Genomic DNA, 25000 nt, shown 5'->3' with positions numbered 1-25000 from the left:
TAGTATTTATAAGTTCCATCTCTTCCCAGTGCATTTCATAAATTTTATAGTCTACTATCTGGGCACAGCACTAATGAAAGCATTTCATCTCTCCTAAAACCTTTAAGACATATATTTATCTGAGAGAAATAGAATTGAACTCAAAGCAAATTCATTTCATTTCATTACTGCAGAGTACACTAGGCAACAGTAAGAATGGGCAATTGATTGCCAGAATACTGCCCATGGGAATGAACAAGGGATACATTCTACCAACATACTGAATTGGGCTTTAACAGCACTACCAAAGGAAGGCTAAGCTACTGCTCTCTTATTTGATTTTCTTCTCTGCGACTATATTTGATGGGACAAGTTTTACTGACAGGGATTGTAACACAGCTTTGCTTTCAGGTGGAATTGAAAGAAATAAACACAATCATTATGTAATATACATGTAATATGTTAACTGAAAATAATTATTCACTTCTTGTACTTTTAATCATTAACAGCAATTTATGTATGTATGTTCTTAGAGCTATTTATGTAACTGTTTTTTTTTTCATTCAGTGTGATATTTATTTGTGCTTTTCTAAAATGTAGTTAGCTGCAGAAAGTCTAGCTGTGTAAATCTTGTTTTCCATTTAGTATAATTTTTGTCTGTGGGTTTCCTAGTATAGTATGTAGTTATTGACTCTAAGCAGGTTTACTATGCGGGCTCAAGTACAAAGCGCTCTAAGACTGCTGTCTGAAAGCCAGGGATATCTTGTAGCTACTATAGGTTGCCAGTTAAACTCGATCTTCAATATGAGTTCAGTTAAGCAGCTCCTGCAACTTACCTGAACACATTATTCAAACTCAAACTTGAGTGAGGTAAGTGCATCAGTTGTAGAGGGTGTAGATTATGGCAGCAATCAAGAAGGGGATTTAGGTTTAGGGAGGAGAACGGGGATTTTAGGGTTAGAGAGCGAGAAGGTAATTTTAGGTTAGGGAGTATGAAAACAGCTTTAGAGTTTGGGATTTGGGAGGAGTTTTAGGGTTAGGGATTAGGAAGGAGTTTAGGGTTAGGGAGTGATCAGGGAATATTGATTTACTGGGGTAGAGTTTTAGGTTTAGAGAGTGTGAAGGAATTTTAGGCTTAGGGAATGAGGGATGGGGTTAAGAAAGGAGTGGGATGTTTTGTGTTATAGTATAGTGTAATGGGTTTGGGTGTTGGAAGGGCTAAATATTTAAGTAAGATTGGGCTAGTGGGAGTTAGAGCAATTGTCTTTTCGAGCAAGTGACAGTGATTAGATGTGCTGCACGCTGATAGCACACAAGTACTTGTAGAAAACCCAGAGAAAGTTTTTTACTGAACTTTTCTGAAGAACTTCAGAAGGTATGACCATCCTTAGTTGAAAAAGTAGTAATTTTTACCCCTGCATGTGTTAACTGAGAACAGAAAGTTAAAAGCTTGTGCAGAGTTTGTAATGCATAGGTGTAGTACTTCAAAAGCCAGATCCTAGCATTTACCGGCTTTGTTTTTATACTAAGCAAATAAAAATAAGTTGGAAACTATATCATTACTACAAACCATCATGCAATGCTCAAAAATAATTAAATACTAAAAGCAACCAGAAATGGCTGGAAGCACCGTCTCTATTCTGTATCTTATAGACAGCTGAGGGGAGATCTGCACCTTGCCTTCCATGCCATTAGAGACCAAATAGTCCTGCATTTCTTTTATCTCCATAACTCAAATAGTACTACAAATATAAGAAACAGGAATCTAAATTTTCATCAGCAAATAAATGAAATACGGTGGAGAGATAGTTTTACTGCTTAGCACCTTCCCCATCTCTTGAATAGATTTCTGGTGCAAGTTAAACAGTCTGATACATTATCTTCCTTCAAGTGGGAACTGGATAATTGGATGGGTATTTAAAAATTCACTCGTGGATTGACTGATGTAACCCACACAAAAAAGGAGGTACAGTCTAAAGGTGGGTACTGGCAAGGAGGAAATGGTTGCAAGACTCAAGTTACTTAGTATTCCCTAGGATTCCTATGATAGTGTCCCTTGCATCTGTCTAGCTTGCTTTTAAATCACCAGCACATTGTTGCTCAGATAACTAAATGGGATAAAAGGATGTAAAATGAGAAGTCAAATAAAGTATTTTTCTGCACAGTCATTTCATCAATACTGTGTACTTGACTGCTACAAATATAATATAACAATGCCATCAGATGTGTATACTGTCCCTAGGAAGGTCCTGTCTAGACACTAAAGCTACTGGCTACAAAACACATACCCCAAGCTGAGTTCAATAATGGAATAATGATCAGATGTAGATCTTAGGCTACTTCTCATCTATCTGATATCAATTTTGTTCTTTTCATCTTCATAGCTGCTGGTGATGAGAGTGACACCATCCACACCATTACAGTTGAGAAGACATCTGATGGGAGACTAGGGTTCAGTGTTCGTGGAGGTTCTGAGCATGGACTGGGCATCTTTGTTAGCAAAGTGGAAGAAGGGAGTGCAGCAGGTGAGTAAACTTCCTGTTCAAACAAAAATTTATAGAAAATATTTATATGGAATTCCAGTACTCAAGTATCTTGAAAACCAGTTAGTTACAAGCTTGACTGTCAAAAAAGGTCTTCCCAGAGGGAAGGACACACACACACCACACACACACACACACACACACACACACACACACACACACACACACACACACACACACACACACACACAAAATAAAGAAAAGAAGGTCTTTTGTACTTCTATAACTGTAACAAGCTGCTTGCAGTAGCTATAAACACACACTGAGCTTCAGCTATGAATAAGAGTGCAGCATCAGCATTCAATTATTTCTGAAGTCTCATTATATACATACATACATACATATATATTCTATTGCTATGTATGCTGATGATATACTGCGTTGTATCACTATGTACACTGATGATATACTGCATTCTATTACCGTGTATGCTGATGATGTAATGCATCATATTACTCTGTATGCTGATGGTATACCGCATTGTATTGCTATGTACGCTGATGATATACTGTATTGTATCACTACGTACGTTGATGATATACTTCTTCTTGAGTCCAGCCAAATACATTATTCCCTCCAAAGAAATTTACAACCAAAATGTTCTGCCCTCTGTGCTTGGCTTCAGGGTAATAGACTACGAGTTAACTCTGCCAAGACCAATGTCATGATTTTTTTAAAGTATAAAGAAACAGCAGTCACTACCAAATTTTATATTTAAGGACTTAAAAGGCAGTGCTGTTCCCAGAGTGTTACAGAACAAAAATTCTTAGGTTTAAGACTTGACCCCGCCTTATCTTCAATAACCATACAGATGAAATTACTGCCAAATTTCATTCTCAGTTAAAACTGTGCTACCAATTATCAAACATACTTTCCCTTGCTGCATGTATCTCTATTTCCAAAACTAGAATATGCCTATCTCTACTTGGCGTGAACTCTTTGTATGACCATTAAAACCTTCAGTACATTGAAATAAAAATATGTACATTTGCTCTACTAGCTGAACAAAGAGCACACCATTGTGAAGTGCTTCATGTAAGACAGTGGCTACCAACAGCAGATACAACTACTCTACTACTGGGAACACTTATACCCAAAACTGTCATCACAGGGAACTGATCTCCCTCAAAAGAAAAATCCCACTGAGAGAACAAAACTTTATGCTTTGAAACAACCAAGCTGACAATCTTATACTCTCCTGAGCTAGATTCAAACAAACCATAGGTGAGAAGCCTTCTCCCGAACAGGCCCTACATTTTGGAATAACGTATCAGATGAAGTAAAGAACAACTCCACTTTAAAGACTTTTAAAAATCATTGAAGGAAACCCTTTTTTTAAGGAAGCCAAAAACATATGTTTTCAAGATACAGTAACACACAGAGTTTTGAACTGAAATGCAGTGTATGGAGCACTAGCATTGGGAAAAGGCAAATGAGTTAAGCACTTCAGTAGTGTGAAACCCAGTCTTGACAATTATTAAGCATACCCCAAGTGCTGTTAAGATCAGATATTGCACTAAGAAATGACATTACTAGTCAGACAATAGCAGTGGAAGAATTCCAGACAGCTTCATTTCTGCTTGCTCTCTATTCTTACAATTTGACCCTGACATGTCTTGTTGTCTGTTTGACAGTGCTTGGTGAGTGCTTTACCTGCTTTTAAAGCCATCAAACCACTTTATACATTTTTTCTGTAACCACTAGTGCATGTAGGAGATAAATCTCCACTCACTAAAAAGAATTATAATTAGATCTCCGATCATAACCTAATGAGCTTCACTCTTGAGGTGAATTTATTGGCATCCATGTCTAGAACACACATTAATCATAATTCCCTATATTAAGGTAACACTCCTAGTATACAATATGTATTACTGTGAGCATTTATCTCATGGACATTTATAAACTTTTAAACCTGTATAGTTCATGCATAGCTCATTTCATTATCATAGCAGTAACATTTTACAATAATGTTTTGTATATAGGATATAGTCTGAATATAATATACAAACCAAAAATTACTACTATTTTGTTACTTAACAAATGAATATTTTGGCAACTGTGAAACTGTTACATCCACTATAAATTAATTATGTAGTGGCTATGCCCATACAGTCACCTGTACTGCTCTTTGTTCTGTACCTGAATCATAGTTGAAAAGGGTCAGTAGACCAGCCCACCTACCCAGTAAACAAACTGAAAATAAATAAAACAAAGATAAAGTATCCTTACAGATGAATGCCAGTAATGGACTTACCCCCCTTCAGCACATGCCAGTCTTGCCCCATAACCACATGTACCAATGGCAGCTGTCACTTTCCCCGTACCTTACTTATGGCTCTGATGATTCTGGTGTGTGTGTGTGTGTGTGTGTGTGTGTGTGTGTGTATGTATGCATGCATGTGTGTGTGTGTGTGTGTGTGTGTGTGTGTGTGTGTGTGTGTGTGTGTGTGCAATCGCGCATGTGTATGTTTATGCATACTTAAATTCACATTAAAGAGAATGAGACATAGAACAAGATTTAAGGGAGTCATAAAAACATCTAAGCTAGAATATGGCCTAATTTCGATTCCATCAATCATCCTGCATCCTCAAGCATTTATCTCTTTCTTACATGACTCATCAAAAGTCAAACTTAGTTTACACTAACATCTGAAGGGCCTGGATGGCATTCCTAACAGTATCGGTGAATGTAACACCCTAATTTAATTGGCTACTGTAAAAATATTACAAAAGTAACAATAAACTCAACATAAAGAAGTAAAATAGAAATAAAAATGCATTTAAACCTATGCAGCGGGCAAACAATAGACAAACACATATCAGTTTTTTCTAAATGTCAAGGTTGGCTTTACACATAGTCTAAAGATCTTTCTGAAATACAAAAAAAGCTCTAAATAAGTCTTAGACACCCCAGCAATGTAGCATCCAGTTTACCAATGTATCATCTTGACTGACGTCCTTAGTTTCAGTATATGCTCCCATTGCAATAATTTATCCAGCCTCCGAAGTAGCATAACAAAAAGTGCTTGGACCCTAATATAAGCAGGTTCAGGCCCTAAAGTGTAAACTCTTCCCTCATAATGATTTCACCAGTCAATCTAATCCTTAGTTCTCCAACACAAGATAATATCTTATAATAATACAAATAATGAACTATCTCTGATTCCTTCTGCTCCCAAAACTCAAACTAAAATTAAGTATTGATGTGCATCCACACATAAACAAATAAATACAATAAAACATATCTTCTCTCCCAAAATCACCTCAGCCATTCCAACCAAAAATTCACAGAAAATAAGAGACAAAAAATAGAAGGAAACCCCCTCTCAGTGACCTACAATAGTACTGTTATACTAGAAAAACATGCAGAATGGGAAATCAATTGGAATGAATTGAAACTGAAAAAAAAGTAAAACAAAAGCATGCAGATAATCCAGAAAATAAAGTCTGGGGAAATTTTGAATTAGAGATGCAAAATCTCTTGTACAACAGATAGTGGGAACACATTTCATGGCTCATGACTTGGTTGCAGATGACAAAACATCTACTGTAGAAGACGGAATGCTGAAAATTCCACTACTACAGTAGTATACATAACATTACATTTTTAATTTTTATTGGCTATCATTACATACAAAAAATACAAAATTTGTCACAGTCAAGTATAAATAAAAAAATGAATAAAAAAGTATTATTAACCCACCATTCGCAAACCAATAAAACAACAAAATGCAGCAGAAATACAAATCCCTCTCACAGTCAATATATATGATGCCACAAATGAATTTTTTAAACAAATATCTTTAACTCATTACAGCCAAGTGTACCTCCAAACATTTATGTAGTTAACTCCTACTGACATCTGTAGGCATCAAATATTGCTTGTTCATATTTGCATTAATATCTCCAAAACCATGCCACATACAAGGCATCAGAAGATTTCATCTTAAAGCATACATGATGGCAAACACAATTGTATTGACATTCGGCCTCTATCTAGTGCAGCTAAAGAGATATTGACTATTATTTGTATACTGTTTATTTGTATTGATATAATTTTCATATTTCTCTAAATATCTCAACATTCAGATAACACAGACAGAATTGAATAACCTCATATGAAAGCTCACAGCTGTATGAAGAAAATCCTGCTGGCAGCATATGTCTTGCTTGAATAGTTACTTAGATATAAGCTTTTTATACAACATTACAAAATTAATATTCACTATCTTTATTTTGGCTTATAAAATCCAGGTAAAAGCACCAAATTGAATGAATGCCACCAATATAAAGATTCATTTATCCTGACTATCTTGTCATTTAAAGTTTTCTAGTAACACGTACAGTTCCAGAGATATGAATATTTGTTTGAACCGTAAGGTGATAGCTTCCTTTTTTTAAACACTCAAGCCACAGCCACTGGGAGTTAAAGGTACATACGTAGAACAGTTGTACTGGAGAGGATGAGTTAAAGAGCAAGAGGAAAAAAACAGTTAATCATATCTTTCAAGCTAAACATTCCTTATATGAACACAAAATCAAATGGCTATATGCATCACCTTTACACCTGAATAATAACAAACATCGATGATCAGATGTACAATCTTAAATTAATCCCTCTGTCTCTTTCCATATTGAACCCCCTCCCCTTTTTATAATCATAGATATCTCATGAAAATGCAATTATATTCTTTAAACTGAAGTGACTTTACTTTTTTAAAAAACAAGAAATAGAATATTTGTTCAAAAATGCTAACAGTTCCTTTTTCCAGTTATAAAGGGGAGATTTCTAATACTTAAATGGCAATGAAAGGAGCGCAGCTGCAGCATGTAAGAGCCATGTCCTTGTGGTACCATTTATCCCTTCCCCCTCTTCTGGAGAGCAAAGAGCTAAAAGAGTACATTCCTTTCTTCAGGTCATTGTAGCCCAGTGGCCATTTTAATTTTCTCAATTATCTATTTCCTATTTTTTTAAAAACTCCCTACAATGTCATAACATATGTAAGTATCCTACCTTAATTCCTTCACATCTCCAACAACTAACATCTGATGTCCACACTCTCTACTACATTTGAGCCAATGTTAGGTGCCATTTATACATCTTAAACTGAACAAAAGATATGATTGCAGGTACAGTGCTTTCTTTGGTTCACTCTGTTACCTTCTCCTGTCTCCCCTCCCATTCATTATTTAATTGCTGTAGCTGGTTTCCTACGTTGTCTCTTATTTGCAGATCAAGTGTTTTATTTTCTTTTTTTTTTTTAATGGGAGGGTTCATGATTAAAACCTTTACATAATTTTTGATCTCTCACCCATATATCTTATCACCTTTAATCCAAAATTTTTTAGTCACTGCTCACAGCTGAAAGTATTGCCACCAAGGAATACTTACAGAAAATTAAAGAAGCAAGGGATCCTCCCACAGTGAAGTCCTACATACCTTAGCAATGCAGCATCAGTTCACCAGCATGTCCTGTGCAAAACACTAGCAGCTATAATTTTGACAGAAGACCGCTTTTGCAGTCTATACCCCCAGTGCAGTCATTTATCCAGTCTGTGAAGTACCAACACAAAAATGCATGAACCTTAATAAGTGCCATACCAGGCTCCAAACACTAAACTTACGACTCAGTTCTAAGCCAGTAAGCCATGGTCAGCCTAGTCACTAGTTTAGCATATACCAAGGTGGGAGGTCGGCATAATGGTTAAAGTGTTTACCTTACAGACCCAAGGTGCAGGGTTTGATACTCACATGGGGTAATTGGCTAGGCTTAAAATAGCTCACAAGAGCAGTTAGTCTAGTACTAATCTATGTACCTACGAACCTATTAATGTACAAGTGAAAATAAGAGCATCAGTGCTCACATAATCTAAAGTATATCTATACTACCGAGAAACCAAATAATATTAAAAAAAAGCTCACAATGCATCTGTAAAATCTACAAAATTAGGATGGGTTCCCTACTTACATAATGAATGGTGGCTTGGCTGTAGCCTTACATGGAGTAAGGGTGATTTTTCTTTAAAAGTGGCTTTGGGTAAAAATCATTGAAGTACTTTTTCAGGGACGATGCTTTGTCACTACGCTGCAGCCAAAACCATAACAACTCACACATACCAGTGCAGCCCTGGATACAAAGGAAGGCATGCTGTCAGACTTGTGTGTAAATGCATTTATGACAGCTGCTTTGGGTGCAAAGCTAGGAGTGTAGCTGGGTTTTTTGAAATCACACACTGACTTCCAATCTGTTGTGCCTGCCTACCCCAAAGAGTTAGAATTATAAGATATTTTTATCAAGTTCTTCTTCTACTCACCCTACCAGCTGTGCTGTAGCTATTTATTTTTCTATGATATGCATCTGAAGGCAAAATTAAAGATGAAGTACATAGGCTCATAATATTTCATTAGAATCGTTTAGCTGGGCAGCTATAGGAAAGCACACATTACTTAAAACACAGTCATATGCTCTGCTGACTCAACTGGATTTTTCATTTGTGATTGAAGATATATAGTTGGTACCATTGACAAGACTGAAATGTTGCCCATTTAAAAATGAAATTGTGCATTGCAGCTTACAGAATGTATGTCTTTCTATACTCATTTAAAAATTGCAGGAACAAGACCACAGTTTTTTCTAAACCATGGAGTGTGCTTTATAATGTGAAAGTCAGAACTGTAATTTTAAAGTTCCTGTCCAGCCTCAATTACAACTGCTTTTCCACTGGACCTCAGTGGTGGGAGTAAGTTTGATATATATATATATATATATATATATATATATATATATATATATATATATTAGACAAATGAACACACCAACTAAAACTAGAGAAAAAAACATATATTCATGTTAGCATTTCTGTTAGAGCATTGCTTTTTTCTATGTACTTGTATAATCCAAATCATAATGTATATACTTAAAGCCAAGACATAGTTTTCCCTATCTTTTAGAACAGGCTGGCTTATGTGTTGGAGACAAGATTGTGGAAGTGAACAGTGTCAGCCTGGAAAGTATCACCATGGGGAGTGCTGTCAAAGTACTGACAGGGAATAACCGGTTACGCATGGTAGTGAGACGCGTTGGAAAAGTGCCAGGAATCAAGTTCTCCAAAGAAAAGACCACATGGTAAGGAGAGCTGGATTTGTTACATGTTTTATCTTTATGCAATCAAGGTGCAGATGCTAATTATAGTAGGGGAATTCACCTCTTGTATGTTGCTTCAGACAGCTTGACATTTCAGTGTCCAGCTGAACTGGTACTTTGAGACAGTACAATACAATTTGAAAAACAAAGCCTGAACTTAACTTCAGAGTATAAAAATAACTTGATTTGCTTGTTTGCATGAATTAGCTCCCATCTTCCTATAATGTAACTTAATACATAGGAAAATAAATATTTGTGTTTTCTTAATATGCTGTTTTGTGTTTTTTAGAATTCACACTTGGTAGAGCAACACAATATCCACCCATCTCTAAAACTGAAGAATGAATAGTTGAATGGATAATAAAATGATTTGTATCTGTTAAAAGCTGAAGATTTCACCTACCTCTACTGCTCACCCTCTATTAATTAATTCTTCACTTCACCCCCCCATTCACTAATTGTATAATAGACCATCTCACACCCCACCCTCCCTATACTCCACTACTCTGTCTTCACATTCCAGTTTATCTTACAAATAAATCTTACTCTTCACTACCCTACATACCCCTGCATCACAACATGCCATTCAGCACCAGCTTAGCACTACTTACACTGTCTCTCTATCCTTCCTTTTTCTACAGTTACTTACTTCACCTGAAACTATACATGAATATTACAAGCCCACCCTCGTAACTGCAACTCTTCTGCTCAAACTCACCTACCTCTCTGACATAGCACCCTCTCTATATGCAACACATACCCCCCTCCTTAAAAAGCTAAACATTCTAATCTGACATGTAAAAACTAAAATAAAACTGACCTCCATGCATGAATACAACACAAAGAAGAAATTGCAGCCCACTAATCCCATACATACTCACCACAACCTAATACTATATGGTGACATTCACCACAGTCCCAGACCCACTCACTCCCCTCTTTATCACAAGAACTGCCACAAAACCTTAACCTCACTACAATCATCCTCCAAAGCATCAGAAACAAAATTCCAGATCTCCATGCAAGGACTGAACATTATAAGCCAGATATTATAGCAGCAACTGAGACTTGGCTAAAACCTTATATTAAAAACTCTGAATTCCATCCATCAGGCTTCTCTTGCCTGAGAACAGATAGGCCCAGAAAAAAGGTGGGAGCATTGCTCTCATATACTGTAATACTTTTAATATAGCCCCATATAACAAACTCACTCCCACATTTTCTACAGACGAAATACAAATATCCTGCTTGAAAATGAATAGCAGCAAAAGCATCTGCATTATAGTCACATATATCCTTCCAGGTAACAATATCCCAGTACTTGAGGAAATACTAGCCTGGTCATCCAAAAATATAGAGAATGAAACAATCATATATGGTGATGTGGGTATTAACTGGTTAGACACCATACATCATCACCCAACAATATCAGCCTGTTTAAGTACACCCAACTCATTACTACCATAGCCAGACCCAGCAAAAACCATAGCTCAGTATTAGACTGGGTCCTTGTCTCTGACCCTAGTAAAATCTCCTCCGCTGGCTCTCTACCTAACAGCATTAGTGATCACCTACAGGCACACATAATTCACAAATCAACTCTGGTGCTTAATATATATCACTATAAGCATACCAGAGACCTATCCCACTTCTGCCCAACTACCTTTAACAATACCCTATGAAATATCAACTGGCATCCACTTAAAGTCCTACCACTGAATGATGCTGTTGAATTCTTTAACTTAACATTCCTCCACATACTAGACAATCTCGCTCCTCTCCAACATAAAAGAGTGAAAGCCAACCAGGTGAGCTGGCTTACCAAATCCACCAAACAATTTATGAAAGCTAGGGATAAGGCCTGGAAATTATGGCATAGAAGTAAAAACCCTGCAGGCTTCGCTCAATACAAACAGCTGCGTAAAGCAACTTGTCATCAAAAACAAACAAGACTATCACATTACTCTGCAAAATGACCATATGCAAAATCCCAAAAAGTTGTGGAGGTCCATAAACTCTCTGTTATACCCAGGCAAAAGTGATAAACCCACCCCGATCCTGACATGGCCCCAGCTGAAACTGCCTCACTTTTTAACTCATTGTTTAGTATAGTCAACCTCAATGCCATTTTCCAACTGATCAACCCACTGCCCCCAGACCCATCTGCTACAACAAGATCAAACCTCTGTCTCATAAGCATATCTACCTCCACTATATAAAAAAAAAAAAAAAACTCCTGCTTAAACTTAAATCTGGTTCAAATGCTCCAGATAACTTACCACTAGAATTGCTCCAAAAATCAGTGGACACTATGGCCTATCCCATTAGTATACTACTAAACAGATCCATTTGAGGGTCCTTCATTCCTACCATCTGGAAAAAGGCATTTATCCTCCCTTTCCACAAAGGTGGAGACAATAGTGATATATCTAGCTTCTGTCCAATTGTCATCCTCTCTCCCATCTCCAAAATTCTGGTAAAATGTATCCATAGTAAACTACTTAACTACCTACTACACAACAACCTCCTCTCCTCAACCCAATATGGGTTTAGGCCTACTCATAGCACCATCACTGCTCTTATATCTTTCTTGGGCACAGTCAACCATGCTCGAGACTTAGGATACCTTGTCTCCTCACTATTTCTTGACCTTTTCTTGGCATTCAATAATGTTTCCATCCCACTTCTTCTGACCAAACTCTCCAAATTAGGCATATCCCTACCCTAGGCTGGTTTTCCAACTACCTTACAGACAGGAAAAAAGCAACCAGATGGCACCAGTCCCTCTCTCCTTTCCTCAATGTCAATACTGGAGTCCCACAAAGGTTCATACTACGTCCACTGCTCTTCAGCATTTCATTAATAATTTCCATACCAACATACCCCATGCTAATGTCATCCAATATGCAGATGACTCCATCATGATCTGCATGGCCAAGTCTACTTCAGAACTACTTATACTCACACAAAATTCCTTCACCTCCACTGAAACCTGGATGTATAAAAATCATTTAGCCCTAAATGCTAATAAAACTAAACTCATGTTATTCACCCCCCCAAAAAAAAACCCTAACCAAAAATGAATTTACCAGCGACGTACTCAACAACACTTGCCTCGAAGTAGTCCTATATACCAAACTTTTAGGGGGTCATCATAGACGAACACCTAACTTTCAACCAGCGTATTAACACAAACATCAAAATAACCCATCAGAACTAGGCATCCTATAGAGGCACAAACACTTCCTCACCTATGCAGCAAGACTATCCCTTGCCTCTTCCTTTCTACTTCCATCCTTGCTCTATGGTGCACCTCTACTTATTATTATACAATTCTCTCTTAAATCCAAACTGGACCGCAAAATTTATAACCAGCACCAAACACTCCTCCCACCACTGCATATCACTCCAATGTCTAAATTGGCTAGAACTTTCCCAGCATCTAACATACCTGCAACTAACCACAGCTCATAAGCTAGTCTATAAGCCCTCTAGTTGTCTTACCTCTCCTCTCTGCTCACCATGTATTACCCAAACAGACCTCTGCAATCAGTCAATCAGGTGCTTCTTAATGTAGCAAAACCTAACATTTCCGCCAGTCAAATGCATTACCCATATGCTAAAGCAAGACTATGGAATGCTCTTCCTCCTTCAATTACGTCTACTAGCAACTCTGAATGCTTTAAGACTTTACTGAAACAACACCTGTTCGCCATTAGCTATGTACATGTACCAGCACTGACTATAAAAAAAATATATTCCTAGCCTTCATACTTTTCCTCCCCATCTCACTTATGGCTCAGACTCCTCATATATACATTCAGTGCTTACAACTAAGTCCAACATGTGCTACCCAGCCACACATAATCTACTATATCAGTTACCTACCATATCTTCTATTCAATCTTGATTCCTATAGTTCTAAGGCTGTCCCTCACTCTCAGAATCTGTAACCTGCTGCTCTCAATCTTTCCCACTCTACTGCAAAACTGCAAAACTGTATTGTTCACACATTCACCATTATCCCATGTCATCAACTGTATTCTTGTTTGGCTTGCATACTTAAAATCTAACATTTGTATAACTAGTATTATCTATTTTACTGTATCACCTATTCTGTAATGCAGTGTTCTGTACCATTGCTGCTTGATTTCTGTATTTTGATTCTGTAGCTTTATCATGTTTGTTTTTGGAGCTTCCCGAGGCCTCTAGTGAAAATGGGCTCACCCTGGACCAGTAGACCTCCTAGTAAACAAATGCAAATAAATTTTAATGGTTGTTGACATTTAAAGAATTTTCTAAACTAACTGGTCTTTTATCATTTTTTTTGGTCTTAATGGCTGACTTTTCTACAAGTGCATTGTGTTCACAAAATATATACATTTATCTGCTTGATGATTTTCAGTCATCATTTCAGACCATTAATGTTCATAAGTGGGTATTACTGAGTTTTGGCCCAAAGACTTTTGAAGAACTGTACAAGTAGAAAGGGTATGGTAGACTGTTTGTAGCTGCTGGATTCCTTGCATCTTGCATTATACTTTATTTGTCACATGCGTACCTCCTTCTTCCTTTTTGGATGCCAAACATACCTCTCAACTGTTCAGATTTTTACAGAATGTCCAGATTTTTGCATCATATTTTTGATCCATTTTTCATAAACTATGGTTTTCTGGTAAGTTAACGGCAAATTATTAAACACTGAAGTTAGAAAATAATGACACACATTTGAGTTTCAGACTCCATACCCTTCAGAAAATTCATGCTAATTCAAAACCTGTTATTCTATCAACTTTCTAAGTTTGTAAGAGCAATATTTAAAAATTATCCCCATTTTTGGGCATTTGTCCTACCTTTCTTCATGGCTTTTTCCAGATTTTTTTGCTTTAAGAGTTTGTGAGGTAAGATGCCAAGCTCATAATAAAATCTCCAAATTATTTGTTGTACTGTGTGTTTATAGGCATGCATTAAGTTTTTTTTTAATTTGTTTTTCCTAAAAAGCCATCAGGAACTGCCATTACCCCATTAGATTCACAGTCTCTGGCTGGTATTCTTACAAGAGTAGTGCATGTTTGTATAGTGATAAATGGCATATAGCCTCTAGCATGAAGTTGCCCAGAGATAATCAGTATATAATATACAAAAAAGAAAAGTAGGAGGGGAAAGTAGCAAGGGATTGGTAGGGAAGGTAGTAGGTGTAGACAGCTGTAAAACACAAAGGGGGCCGTACACACACAAACGGTGTGTAAGACAATGGATGGACATAAACAGATGAAGAACAGCTGGTAACTGGCAGTGTTAGACAATGAACAAAGTATGGGAAAAACAAAAGGGAAGGGAACACCTGTATGTGAATAGGACAGGGTCAATACTACACTGAAATGGATAACAGAAACAGGGTAGTTCCTGTTGTCCTTATCAGGGAAAAAAGAGTGGACTTTCACACCCAGGTGTGGATTGGTTGTGGGAGCTATGCTAGCAACAACCATCCAGGTGTCCAGTAGGGACACAACAGACTAGTACTTCCTGTTACATGTCCATATCATGCACTACCTTGCACATGTTGCTGGACTGATTCTTCAAGAACCTTTTGCATAACTGTCCTTCCATGTACATTAAGTGGAATGCTATATAGTAGCGAAGCTAGATTTACCAAAATAAACTATGCCACATCATTTGGTGTTGAGGGTGCGCACATGACTAATACACCAAGTATTTGTTTGGTCTAGCCTTTAATTCAAAATTTGAGTATCAGAAAGGGATTTGATAGCACATCCCCCCAAGTTTGCAGTTATTAGCCAACTTGGTTAGCCATAATCACTTGATAGTAGCATTTATGTCACAAAAATATATACCGAAAGGGAAGATATCCAGGACATAAAACTGTATCAGATAATGATCTATAAATGAATTTTCATTTAAATGGCTGAAACCTTTAAAAAACATTTTAAAGTAAAACTCATGTTGCATACCATCTGGTACTTCAGGAAGTGGAAGCTTTCCTATGGGCCTGTGGTGAAGTGATGGTAATGTTGTGCAATCTATGGCTCCCAGTACCTCAGGGAAATGGCTATGGTTTGAAATGCCTTCATAGTCATGTTTCCCTCCTCTGCAGTCTTGGGGGATAACAGATTTGTTCCTCCACATGCTGCAGTATGATGTAACTGGTGCAGGATACACTAAGCTTTTTCTTATGATGTTCATAAAATGCCACATGTAGCATGCTGGAAGGGCCCTGTAGCTAATGTGGTTAATGATATGCATGCCTTTGGGTTTACCAGGATGGGTAATCCATGCATCCTCATTGATTCTGTTTGTGAGCAACATAGTTTGCACTATGCCACAGTGCACCTGTTTTATATATTTCGGAATCATTCTGGAATGTCTGATGTTGCTGTTTGTACAATCCATGTGCATCATTTAGAGAGGATTACTCATTCCCATATCATTATGCAGATTTCTGTATGCTTTGCATACCACAGGATCATAGGATCATAAGAACTTTAAGGCACTTTTAGTCCTAGGACCATATATGCCTTATCAGTACCTTTTCGCAGGCTGTAATCCACTTCTGCAAATAAGCTAGACCAGAGAAACCCATAGTAAAATTGTGAGTATGCATTTGATCATCTATATCCCATTTCAAGGATTATAGTGCATCTCCATGTTTGACATTCAAAGAAAGTCTGTTCCATCAGTGTGCAAGGTGCATCATGGTGAATCTGTCACCCTCAGTTTATTTACCTGTTGTGAAGATTTCATAAGTTCATAGGTGGATACTCTGCTAAATGTCCTTGTGGGCCATTTAAGCCTAGCTTATTATCCCATTAGTTCAAATTATTCTTACCCAATTTCAAGAACTATAATTATATACTACTGATATGATATATAATACCCATTAGACTAGTTCTGGCTGAGATAGTGCTTATTTCTAGAATAGTACCATTGAGTATTTACAGGAGCTGCATTGTAGGAAAGAGTATTAAGGTGCTAGTTCTGTCCAGCAGTGCTACAAGGGGCAGTCCTGGGATAAATTTCCTCACAGAGCTCTTGAGGTTGTAAAGATAGCTAAAGAAAGATTTAGGGTTGTCCTTTGCTTGGGTGACTTTAGTGATTTTAATTAAACTTCTGAGTTGCTTATTTATTTTACTGATAGTGGGTTTATCCTGCTGTGAGTTCCTCTTCTGATTTTTGGCTATACTGTTCTTCCTCTTACTGTAAAGCTTATTGATGTCATGATTCCATATGTTGTGATTCCAGCAGTGAGGTTTATTTCTGGTGTTAACCCAGTTCTTGTTCACACAGGGTACTGTGGCTTCTCTGTAGTTGTTGGCATGCTGGTATAAGTTAGTGGTGTATGATTCTGCACACTCAGTAGAATTTACTTGGTCTAGGGGAATTTGAAACTTTCCAGTGTATGACTTTGAAGTAGGAAGTTTGCCTTGGATAGCCTTCTAAAGATTCTAGGGCCTGCTGGGATTTCAGGTTTCAGTATTATTTCAAGGGAAATAGCTTTATGGTCTGATCTGATGATAGTCATGGGGTGGAGCATGGCTCACCCATATTAGTAAGTATAAAGGAAACTGTTTCCTGTAGTTGGTATTTTCACTATTTATTCCCGAACATTTGTATTAATCAAAGTCCAGAAATCTTTGTGCTTGCACACTATGGTGGTGTAGGTTTCCCAGTGTATGGCTGGATAGTTAAAGTCATCCAACAAAGTGGTATTGGGTTTAATGCTGAGTGACCTCAGTTCTTATAAGTAGGCGTCTTGTGTATCTTGGGTCATAGAGGGAGTTCCATAACTGACTATAATGTAGTGAGGGACTTTACTGGCTGTGAGTTAGATATGAAGAAGTTCTAGTGCATCATACTGTTTAACCAACCTATATGTACGATTTTTCCAGGTAAACATAGAGACACCTCCACCTTTTTTCCCTCCACAATAGTAGCCAGTCTAAATGTATGGAAGGGATTACAATCCTGCACAGCTGGAGTATTCTCCAACAGTTTAAACCATGTCTCAGTCACTATCTAGATGTCTAAATCCTCCAAGGTATGGATGACTTGTAGGGAGTGAATTTTTTTGTTTAGGTTCCTAGCATTGATCAGTAACATCTCATATTATTATTTGGTCATAAAGATATGCTGGTAGGTATAATTGGTTGTCATTGCCTAAAAAAGACATTATGGGAGTAAAGAATGTCTTAGCCAATATTTGAAAATGTAGAGGGGACAGATGCACACCATACTTTGTGAGGTAACATGGTTTGTTGATCACATCTTCCTAGGTTGGTAAATATTGTGCTCGTTCAGAATGACATGAAGAACCAAGCCAGTTATTGAAGTCATTCTCTTTTTGCTCATCAACCTTGGGGAGGGTAGGATGCTGCTCAGTGCTAGGCTCATACTTGCTTGGAACACATAGTCAGAGAGCTCCATCATATTTCTCTTTATATAGGCCAGAGAGGTATGTCTCAAGTCATTAACATCCATATGGAATAATATGACTTTGGAAAATAAAGGCGACCCAGGAGAACTGGGGTCCCTAATTGCACAGAGGGCTAAGCATAGATCACATCTCATGAGTGCATAAGGCACCCATAAAGAGGGCAGTGCTTCCAGCCTCTCTTGCTAGCCAAAGGTCTTTAAGATGATGATTTTCTTCATCAGGAACCTCTGAACCCTTTCTAATTGTTTTACGTATAGTGAAGCAGATTCCAAAGGGGATGTTGTAGTCAATAGTTGGTATTATCATAAATAAACATAAGGGAGCGTTGACATTTTTTAGATCTGGATGGCATTCTCACGGTAATCAAGCTATGCTAAGCAGAGGTATTTTCTGACTAGTGCTGTCACATGATGATGATTGAAAGATGGGGAATTATTGACAATAGGTATGAGGGAGCTGGAATTTATTGGAGAAAACTGGTAAAAGAACCAAGGTACCGTGAGCAAATAATTAGAGAGGGAAAGTTAACAGAATGGGAAGAGGGCAATAATATGCAGGATAGGGATTGCCTTCCATATCAAGGACTGATATCTGAGTATAGGCAAAGAAAAAGAAATAGGGGATCCTAAGTGAAAGACCAGCACTGGTAGAGTTTTTAGTTCAATCTAGAACAGAATCTGCTGTTAAAAAAAGAATAATTAGTAGAGCATACAAAATATTGCATAACTATACAAATCAATCAGAGGAGAATAAAAAGTACTGGGAAGAGAGATTGGATAAGCAATTTACAAAGAATCAATGGGGGATATATGAATGTCTCCCAAATATGCAACAAAGTCTAGAATATTTAAGATCTTTGCTTGGAAGTATGTGCATATGTATTTTATACCCCTAGTAGACTCCAAAGAATTTTACTGAGGTAGACAGCAAATATTGTAGATGTGATGGGGAAGAAAGAGGTAATTGGGAACATATTTTCTGGGACTGTAATGAGTTGGCAGACTTTAAAGATTCCCTGCAGATTGCTGTGTCAGAGATGCTGGGTGAGCAAATTGATGTAACTAAGGAAATTATTTTTTGTGCTATGATACAGAATCAGAAATGTGTAGACATAATAAGGCCTTGCTGAGTCTAATTATGGTGGGTGTAAAAAAAAAGCAATTACTAGAAAATGGAAATTAAAGTCTAAACCAACTTTACTAGAAGTAGTGAATATATTGACAGAAGAACAAAACTTGAATTGTGAATTTTAGCAAATGGTAGGAGCCACTTACATTGGAAAAAATGGGAATTGTGGGAACAATACATGCAGAGGAGGAATGAGGTTTAAAAGAAGGAATGATTTGAATGAGCTACATAATGTTTGACTGGCAATGACTAGATAGATTATAAGTGATGTAAAATATTTTGCAACTACAATTATGTCAATATCGTTTATGATGTATAATGTTTGCAATTAAAATTATGTAAATATGGCTAGTTTTCATTTATAGAAATATATGATTGTCTATGTCATATGTGATAATTTAATAAAGATGTTTCTTGTTTAAAAAAAAAGAAAGATGAAGAATTATTGACTGAAGTTCCAAGATTCCTAACTCTCCGCTCCCCAACCCTGCCCCAATTTCCACCCGCCCCCACTACTCCTACTTTTATTCTAACCCCTCATCACATGACCATAGCTTAAACCAATCAGTAACCTCTACTCCTTAAAACAATCCACACCCACTATCTAGCTCCTTGCCTTAAACAATCACAAAGCAGCAACTAGCCATGCTTTCATATCTACCTCGACCTGTAAACCACAGCAAAGCTTACACCAAACTATTACTCCCCAAAAAACACAAATCATCTTAGGACTTCTCTTCCTAACCCTCACATACCTAACAAACATCACCTGTATACACATAAACACTCTACTGGAAAACACGTTATTTCATACTACACATAGTTCATAAAGACAAATTCACACATAAACTTTCCTATTACTCCCACACTATTTAGAGACAGCTCCATGCTACTCATACATAAATTCCACATAACAACATCTTACACTACTAAAATATCATTCAGATCCGTCTTAGAAATAGCACATACAATTAAACACATACTACTGGTCACAAAGTGCCTATGTATATCAGGTGACATACACCCAAACCCAGGTCCACTTAATACCCCACCCTCAAACAAACAAAACTCTGACTTGCTAATTCTCAACATCAACGCCAGGAGCATATCCAATAAGCTTCCTGGCCTACATGCATTTATAACCCACTACTCCCCAGACATGCTAACAATCACTGAGACCTGGCTAAAGCCCAACACCCAAAACAAAGAAATCCTCCCACCAGGATACAATATCTTAAGACTAGACAGAGTAGACAAGAAGGGAGGCAGAATTGCAATTTTCTTTAAAAATAACCTAAAAATGAAACCTCTACAAATCCCACTTCCCAAGTTTCAAAATGCCAAAATCATAGGTACAATTCTATACTTAAACAATGACAAAAAATACTATTCTTTGCTGTTATATTCCCCCAGGAAAAAAACTCCTCTACAATTGAGGAAATATTACAGTGGAGCTCAAAGAATCTGCAACAAGAAGCTATCTTACTAGGTGATCTAAACACTTACTAGGTGATCTAAACACTGACTGGATAGCCTGTAATTCTAACAACCCCACTAATCATATTAATCTCTTTGGTTTTTCACAACTCATTCAAAAACCTACGAGAGTTGATAAAAAAAACATAAACAACCCATTCTAGGTTGGACACTAGTCAATTGCCCCAAATAAAACTACCAGACAGGTTGTCTACTGCATGGTCTCAGTGACCATCTCCACACTTTTATCCTACGCAAATGCACCAATATACCCAAGCCAATAACCTTTAGACAAGTTAGAGATGACCATAAATTAAACATACAGGAGCTAAACTCTACTCTAAAACAAACTGAAAACCAATACTAACCCTAGATTTAGACCAAGCTGTCAAATGTTTTAATAGTACTCTCTTAAATGTCCTCAACAAAGTTGCACCCATTAGAAAAATCAGAGTCAAGGAAAACTATGCACCATGGCTGAGTAGGGACACAAGAGCCTTACTAAAGTCTAGAGGTAAAGCTTGGAAAATCTGGAAAAGGAATAACACTAGCATAGCTAAACAAAATGTCCAACAACTCATAAATCAGGCCAAGAAACAAAGCAAAATAGACAAAAAGAACTATTTCCTCGGGGTCCAAAACAAACACTTGAAAGACCCCCCCAAAAAGTTTGGCACGCTATCAACTCCCTTCTAAAACCAGGAAAAATTACCACTCCAGCCCTCTCCTCAGACAACAATACCAAAGACATAGTATCCCAATGTAATCACTATTTTACAGAATTCATCCTAACTCTATCCTCCCAGCTATCCTTTAACAATGATACACACATGCCTACCAAATGCACCAACAATATCCCCTCCTTTGCTCTCTCACCAGTTCCCACTTCCACTATTAAAAAAATCCTCCTAAAACTAAAGCCAACCATCCTTGCGGCTGACAGTCTACCAGCCAACTTCCTAAAAAGTGCTGCTGAATCCCTATCTTACCCAGTTTCTTTTCTCATCAACCGCTCCATACAAGAAGCATACATCCTCCAACTCTGGAAAGTTTCATATATTATACCACTTCATAATGGTGGCAATTCTTATGAATTCTCAAACTATCATCCTATAGCCATTCTATCCCCCTTATCTGAACTGCTTGAGAAATGTATTCACTCTCAAGTCATGAAATTCCTAAACACATGCAATCTTCTCTCCTCCACACAACATGGCTTCAGGTAAAATCACAGCACAACAACTGCTCTCCTCTCTTTCACCAACCAGGTCAACCTTCACAGAAATAATAATTTTGTTTCTGCAATATTTTAAGATCTCTGAAAAGCATTTGATATGGTCTCACACTCCAAACTTTTAGACTCCCTGGCCTCCCTATCCTTTGCCCCCTCCACTATTGCCTGGTTTAAAAGCTATCTGTCATATAGGCAGCGATCGGTTCAATGGCAAGGCATACAATCTCCTTTACTCCCAACTATGATAGGCATGCCACAAGGCTCAATTTTAGGCCCATTACTCTTCTCCATATTTACCATCAATCTACACACCTCCACCTAGCATGCCTCCCTTATACAGTATGCTGACAATTCAACTATTATCTGCTCTGCTCCATCACTTTCCACTCTACAACTCACACAAGAATCCTTCAGATCTGTAGAAAGTTGGATTACTGATATCCAACTAATCCTAAACCCCAGTAAGACAAAATTGCTACTTTTCACCCCCAACAAATATATACCTACCCCCCTATCCTTTTCAATCTCTTCCAAAAATGGTACCATCATATCTCCCTCTGACCATACCAAACTCCTTGGTGTAGAAATTGATAATAACCTACTCTTCAATGTCCATATCTCACAAACCATAAAAAAGGGCCACAAAAAATGGGAATTCTATATAGGTATAAACAATTCCTCTCAGAACAGGCACGGAACACTCTAGCCCAAACCCATCTACTCTCCACTCTAATGTATGCCGAGCCAGTTCTTACCTAAGTCAGAAAACTTGATCTCACCTGACATGAATCATGTTACAATAAAATTGCCAAGTTTGCTAACAACTCCACCTTCAGAACCCATCACTGTCAATCTCTAAGGGAAGTACGATGGTTAGAACTTCCCCAGCTACTCAATTACCACCAACTAGTCATTGCCTTTAATATTGTTAGACATCCTGAAAAAATCCAGCACTAAGCCAGTTACTCTCTCCATACAGAACTAATTGTTCTCTTCGATTTACTGAGAAATCCCTCCTCTGCATCTCTAAAGCTAACAACAACTCAGGGAAAGCTCTTTTTTTCTCATATTATAGCTAGATCCTGGAATACCCCCCCCCCCCTTCTCTGACCTCTGTCCCAACTAACACACATTTCAAAAATGCTCTCAAATCACATCTTATGAATACATGGTTATGTCCATGCATCACATGAATCTCAAAATCTTACCACACGTTACACTTTACTTCCTGCTATCGCTAATGTATATATGCTACAGTTAGGTATCTTACTGTCAACTTGAAATTGCATAATATGTCATGTTTAATCATATGATTTTTTTTATTCTTTTATCCTATCTCACTAATCAGTGTTAAAGCTTTGATGTATGAGACTCTCTATCTTTGTAAATTCACTCACATAATGCTGATGTATTGTTTATACTGGATCATATGAGACTTTTTATGTCTGTACTTACCTCAATTATCACTGTTATATGATTGTTTGTATTACCGTGTTGATGTTAATCTAATTATGTAGCTTTTCCCCCAGGGCCTCCGCTGTGAATGGACCTGTGTCTAGTCGGACTATCCCGGTAAACAAAAGTAAAATAAATAAATAAAATAAAAATTTCCATTTTGTAGTGGAGTATTGTCTATACTATAGGTTGAAGGGAGAAGGTCTATCCAATGTGACAATATTGCACTTTTCCCTTTTAATTTCAGTTCATTTTCAGTGCGCCATGTATTTGCAAGTTTGCGTTCATGGTGGAAGATATGAGTATTAGAGGGGGACTTAACAACAACTCCCTGTTTGCAGTCATCTGCAAATTTAGGCAAAGATCTTAGCCAGTGATGGTTCATAGAAGGATAAATTCCTTACTATGGCCTAGATGACTTGAGTTTAATTTTCAACTCAGGCATCTAAGGCTGTTGCAGAGAAGGATGTCTATCCTGAGGGGGGGGTGTAGGGGAATAGCACATGCCCAAGGCAAACAAAGCAGTTTTATTTTTTTGGTTAAGACCAGAGAAACCACAAAGTGATGCTGAGAGTGTACATAGCACCCTGCTGACATCAGCCCTTTGCAGAAGTGCAGGGTGGTTCAGCTCTAACACCACTATATGACCTAGCATTAGGACATGGTTGGGCACACACAGGAGTTTAACTAACTAGTGAAATGCCCCATGCCATCAGTATTATGCTATCCCAAGACACCTCAGTCTCTTCATTGGCCCCAAAACTAATGCAGAGAAAATCCAGGAGAGTCAGTAGGGGGTAGGCAAATCCAGTGAATGAGGAGAGACACTGGGGACAGCTGATGGTCAGCTGCATGGAAGGCAAAAAAATGTGTATAAAGGAAGCCAGTGGTCTTAGTTTCCAGTCTGGAGACTGGCAAAGTAAATGCTAAAAAGGATGGGTCCCACATTTGAATCTGAGAGACTCTTCTGGTTACCAGACAGACATCAATGGTTTCTCTTCCAATGCCAGTCTCTCTACCAAGCTATCAGTCATCCTGTTTCACCTTTCTTATCCCTGTCTCTCTTATCCCTACTACTGCTCCTCCAACTAACCTATATCCTTGGTCCTCTACTGGTAGTACCCGCTCCATACCCACCACATCATCTAACCCATCTACTGTTATCTCAACCTCTCCACTATCATAACTTTTTCTACTAATGTTTTTCTTGATTTATTTATCCTTATCTCCTTCCTCTTGTTTTATGTTCCTGTTCTAGTGACATCCTACCTCATTAATGCCAATGTACATATACTGAAGTTATATGCATTATCAGTCATATACTGAAGTTAGATGCATTATCATTGCTGTTGTATCTCCAGGTATTACATGTCAGCATGTCTTTGACTTAAGTACATTAATATAACTTCTAAAATATAAGATACATGTCTTAATACTACCTTCAAAGCACTATTTAAAATGTTTAATTTTTTATTGTTGTTCATTGTAAATATGCATTTTATGTGGAACCTTTCTACCCAAACCTCTGCTGAAAATGGGACCTGTGCCCAGTCAAATTTTCCCAGTAAAAAAAAGGTAATAAATA

At 37.6% G+C, this 25000-nt stretch overlaps 1 protein-coding gene across 1 annotated transcript in view; it reads left to right on the top strand.

Annotated features, from left to right (window-relative positions):
* PDZD7 (PDZ domain containing 7) overlaps window positions 1–25000 on the top strand; it is an 809774-nt gene that overhangs the window by 106017 nt on the left and 678757 nt on the right. Inside the window, exons 3-4 of the mRNA XM_044056491.1 lie at window positions 2364–2504; window positions 9478–9652. Coding sequence (XP_043912426.1) covers window positions 2364–2504; window positions 9478–9652 — 316 coding nt within the window. The remainder of the gene's footprint in view (window positions 1–2363; window positions 2505–9477; window positions 9653–25000) is intronic.

This window comes from Protopterus annectens, chromosome 14.part0 (assembly GCF_019279795.1).
Source record: "Protopterus annectens isolate FY-2018-M chromosome 14.part0, PAN1.0, whole genome shotgun sequence".
NCBI lineage: Eukaryota > Metazoa > Chordata > Ceratodontiformes > Protopteridae > Protopterus > Protopterus annectens.
The sequence above is the reverse complement of the archived record's forward strand: the minus strand, read 5'-3'. Positions and strand labels throughout refer to the sequence as shown.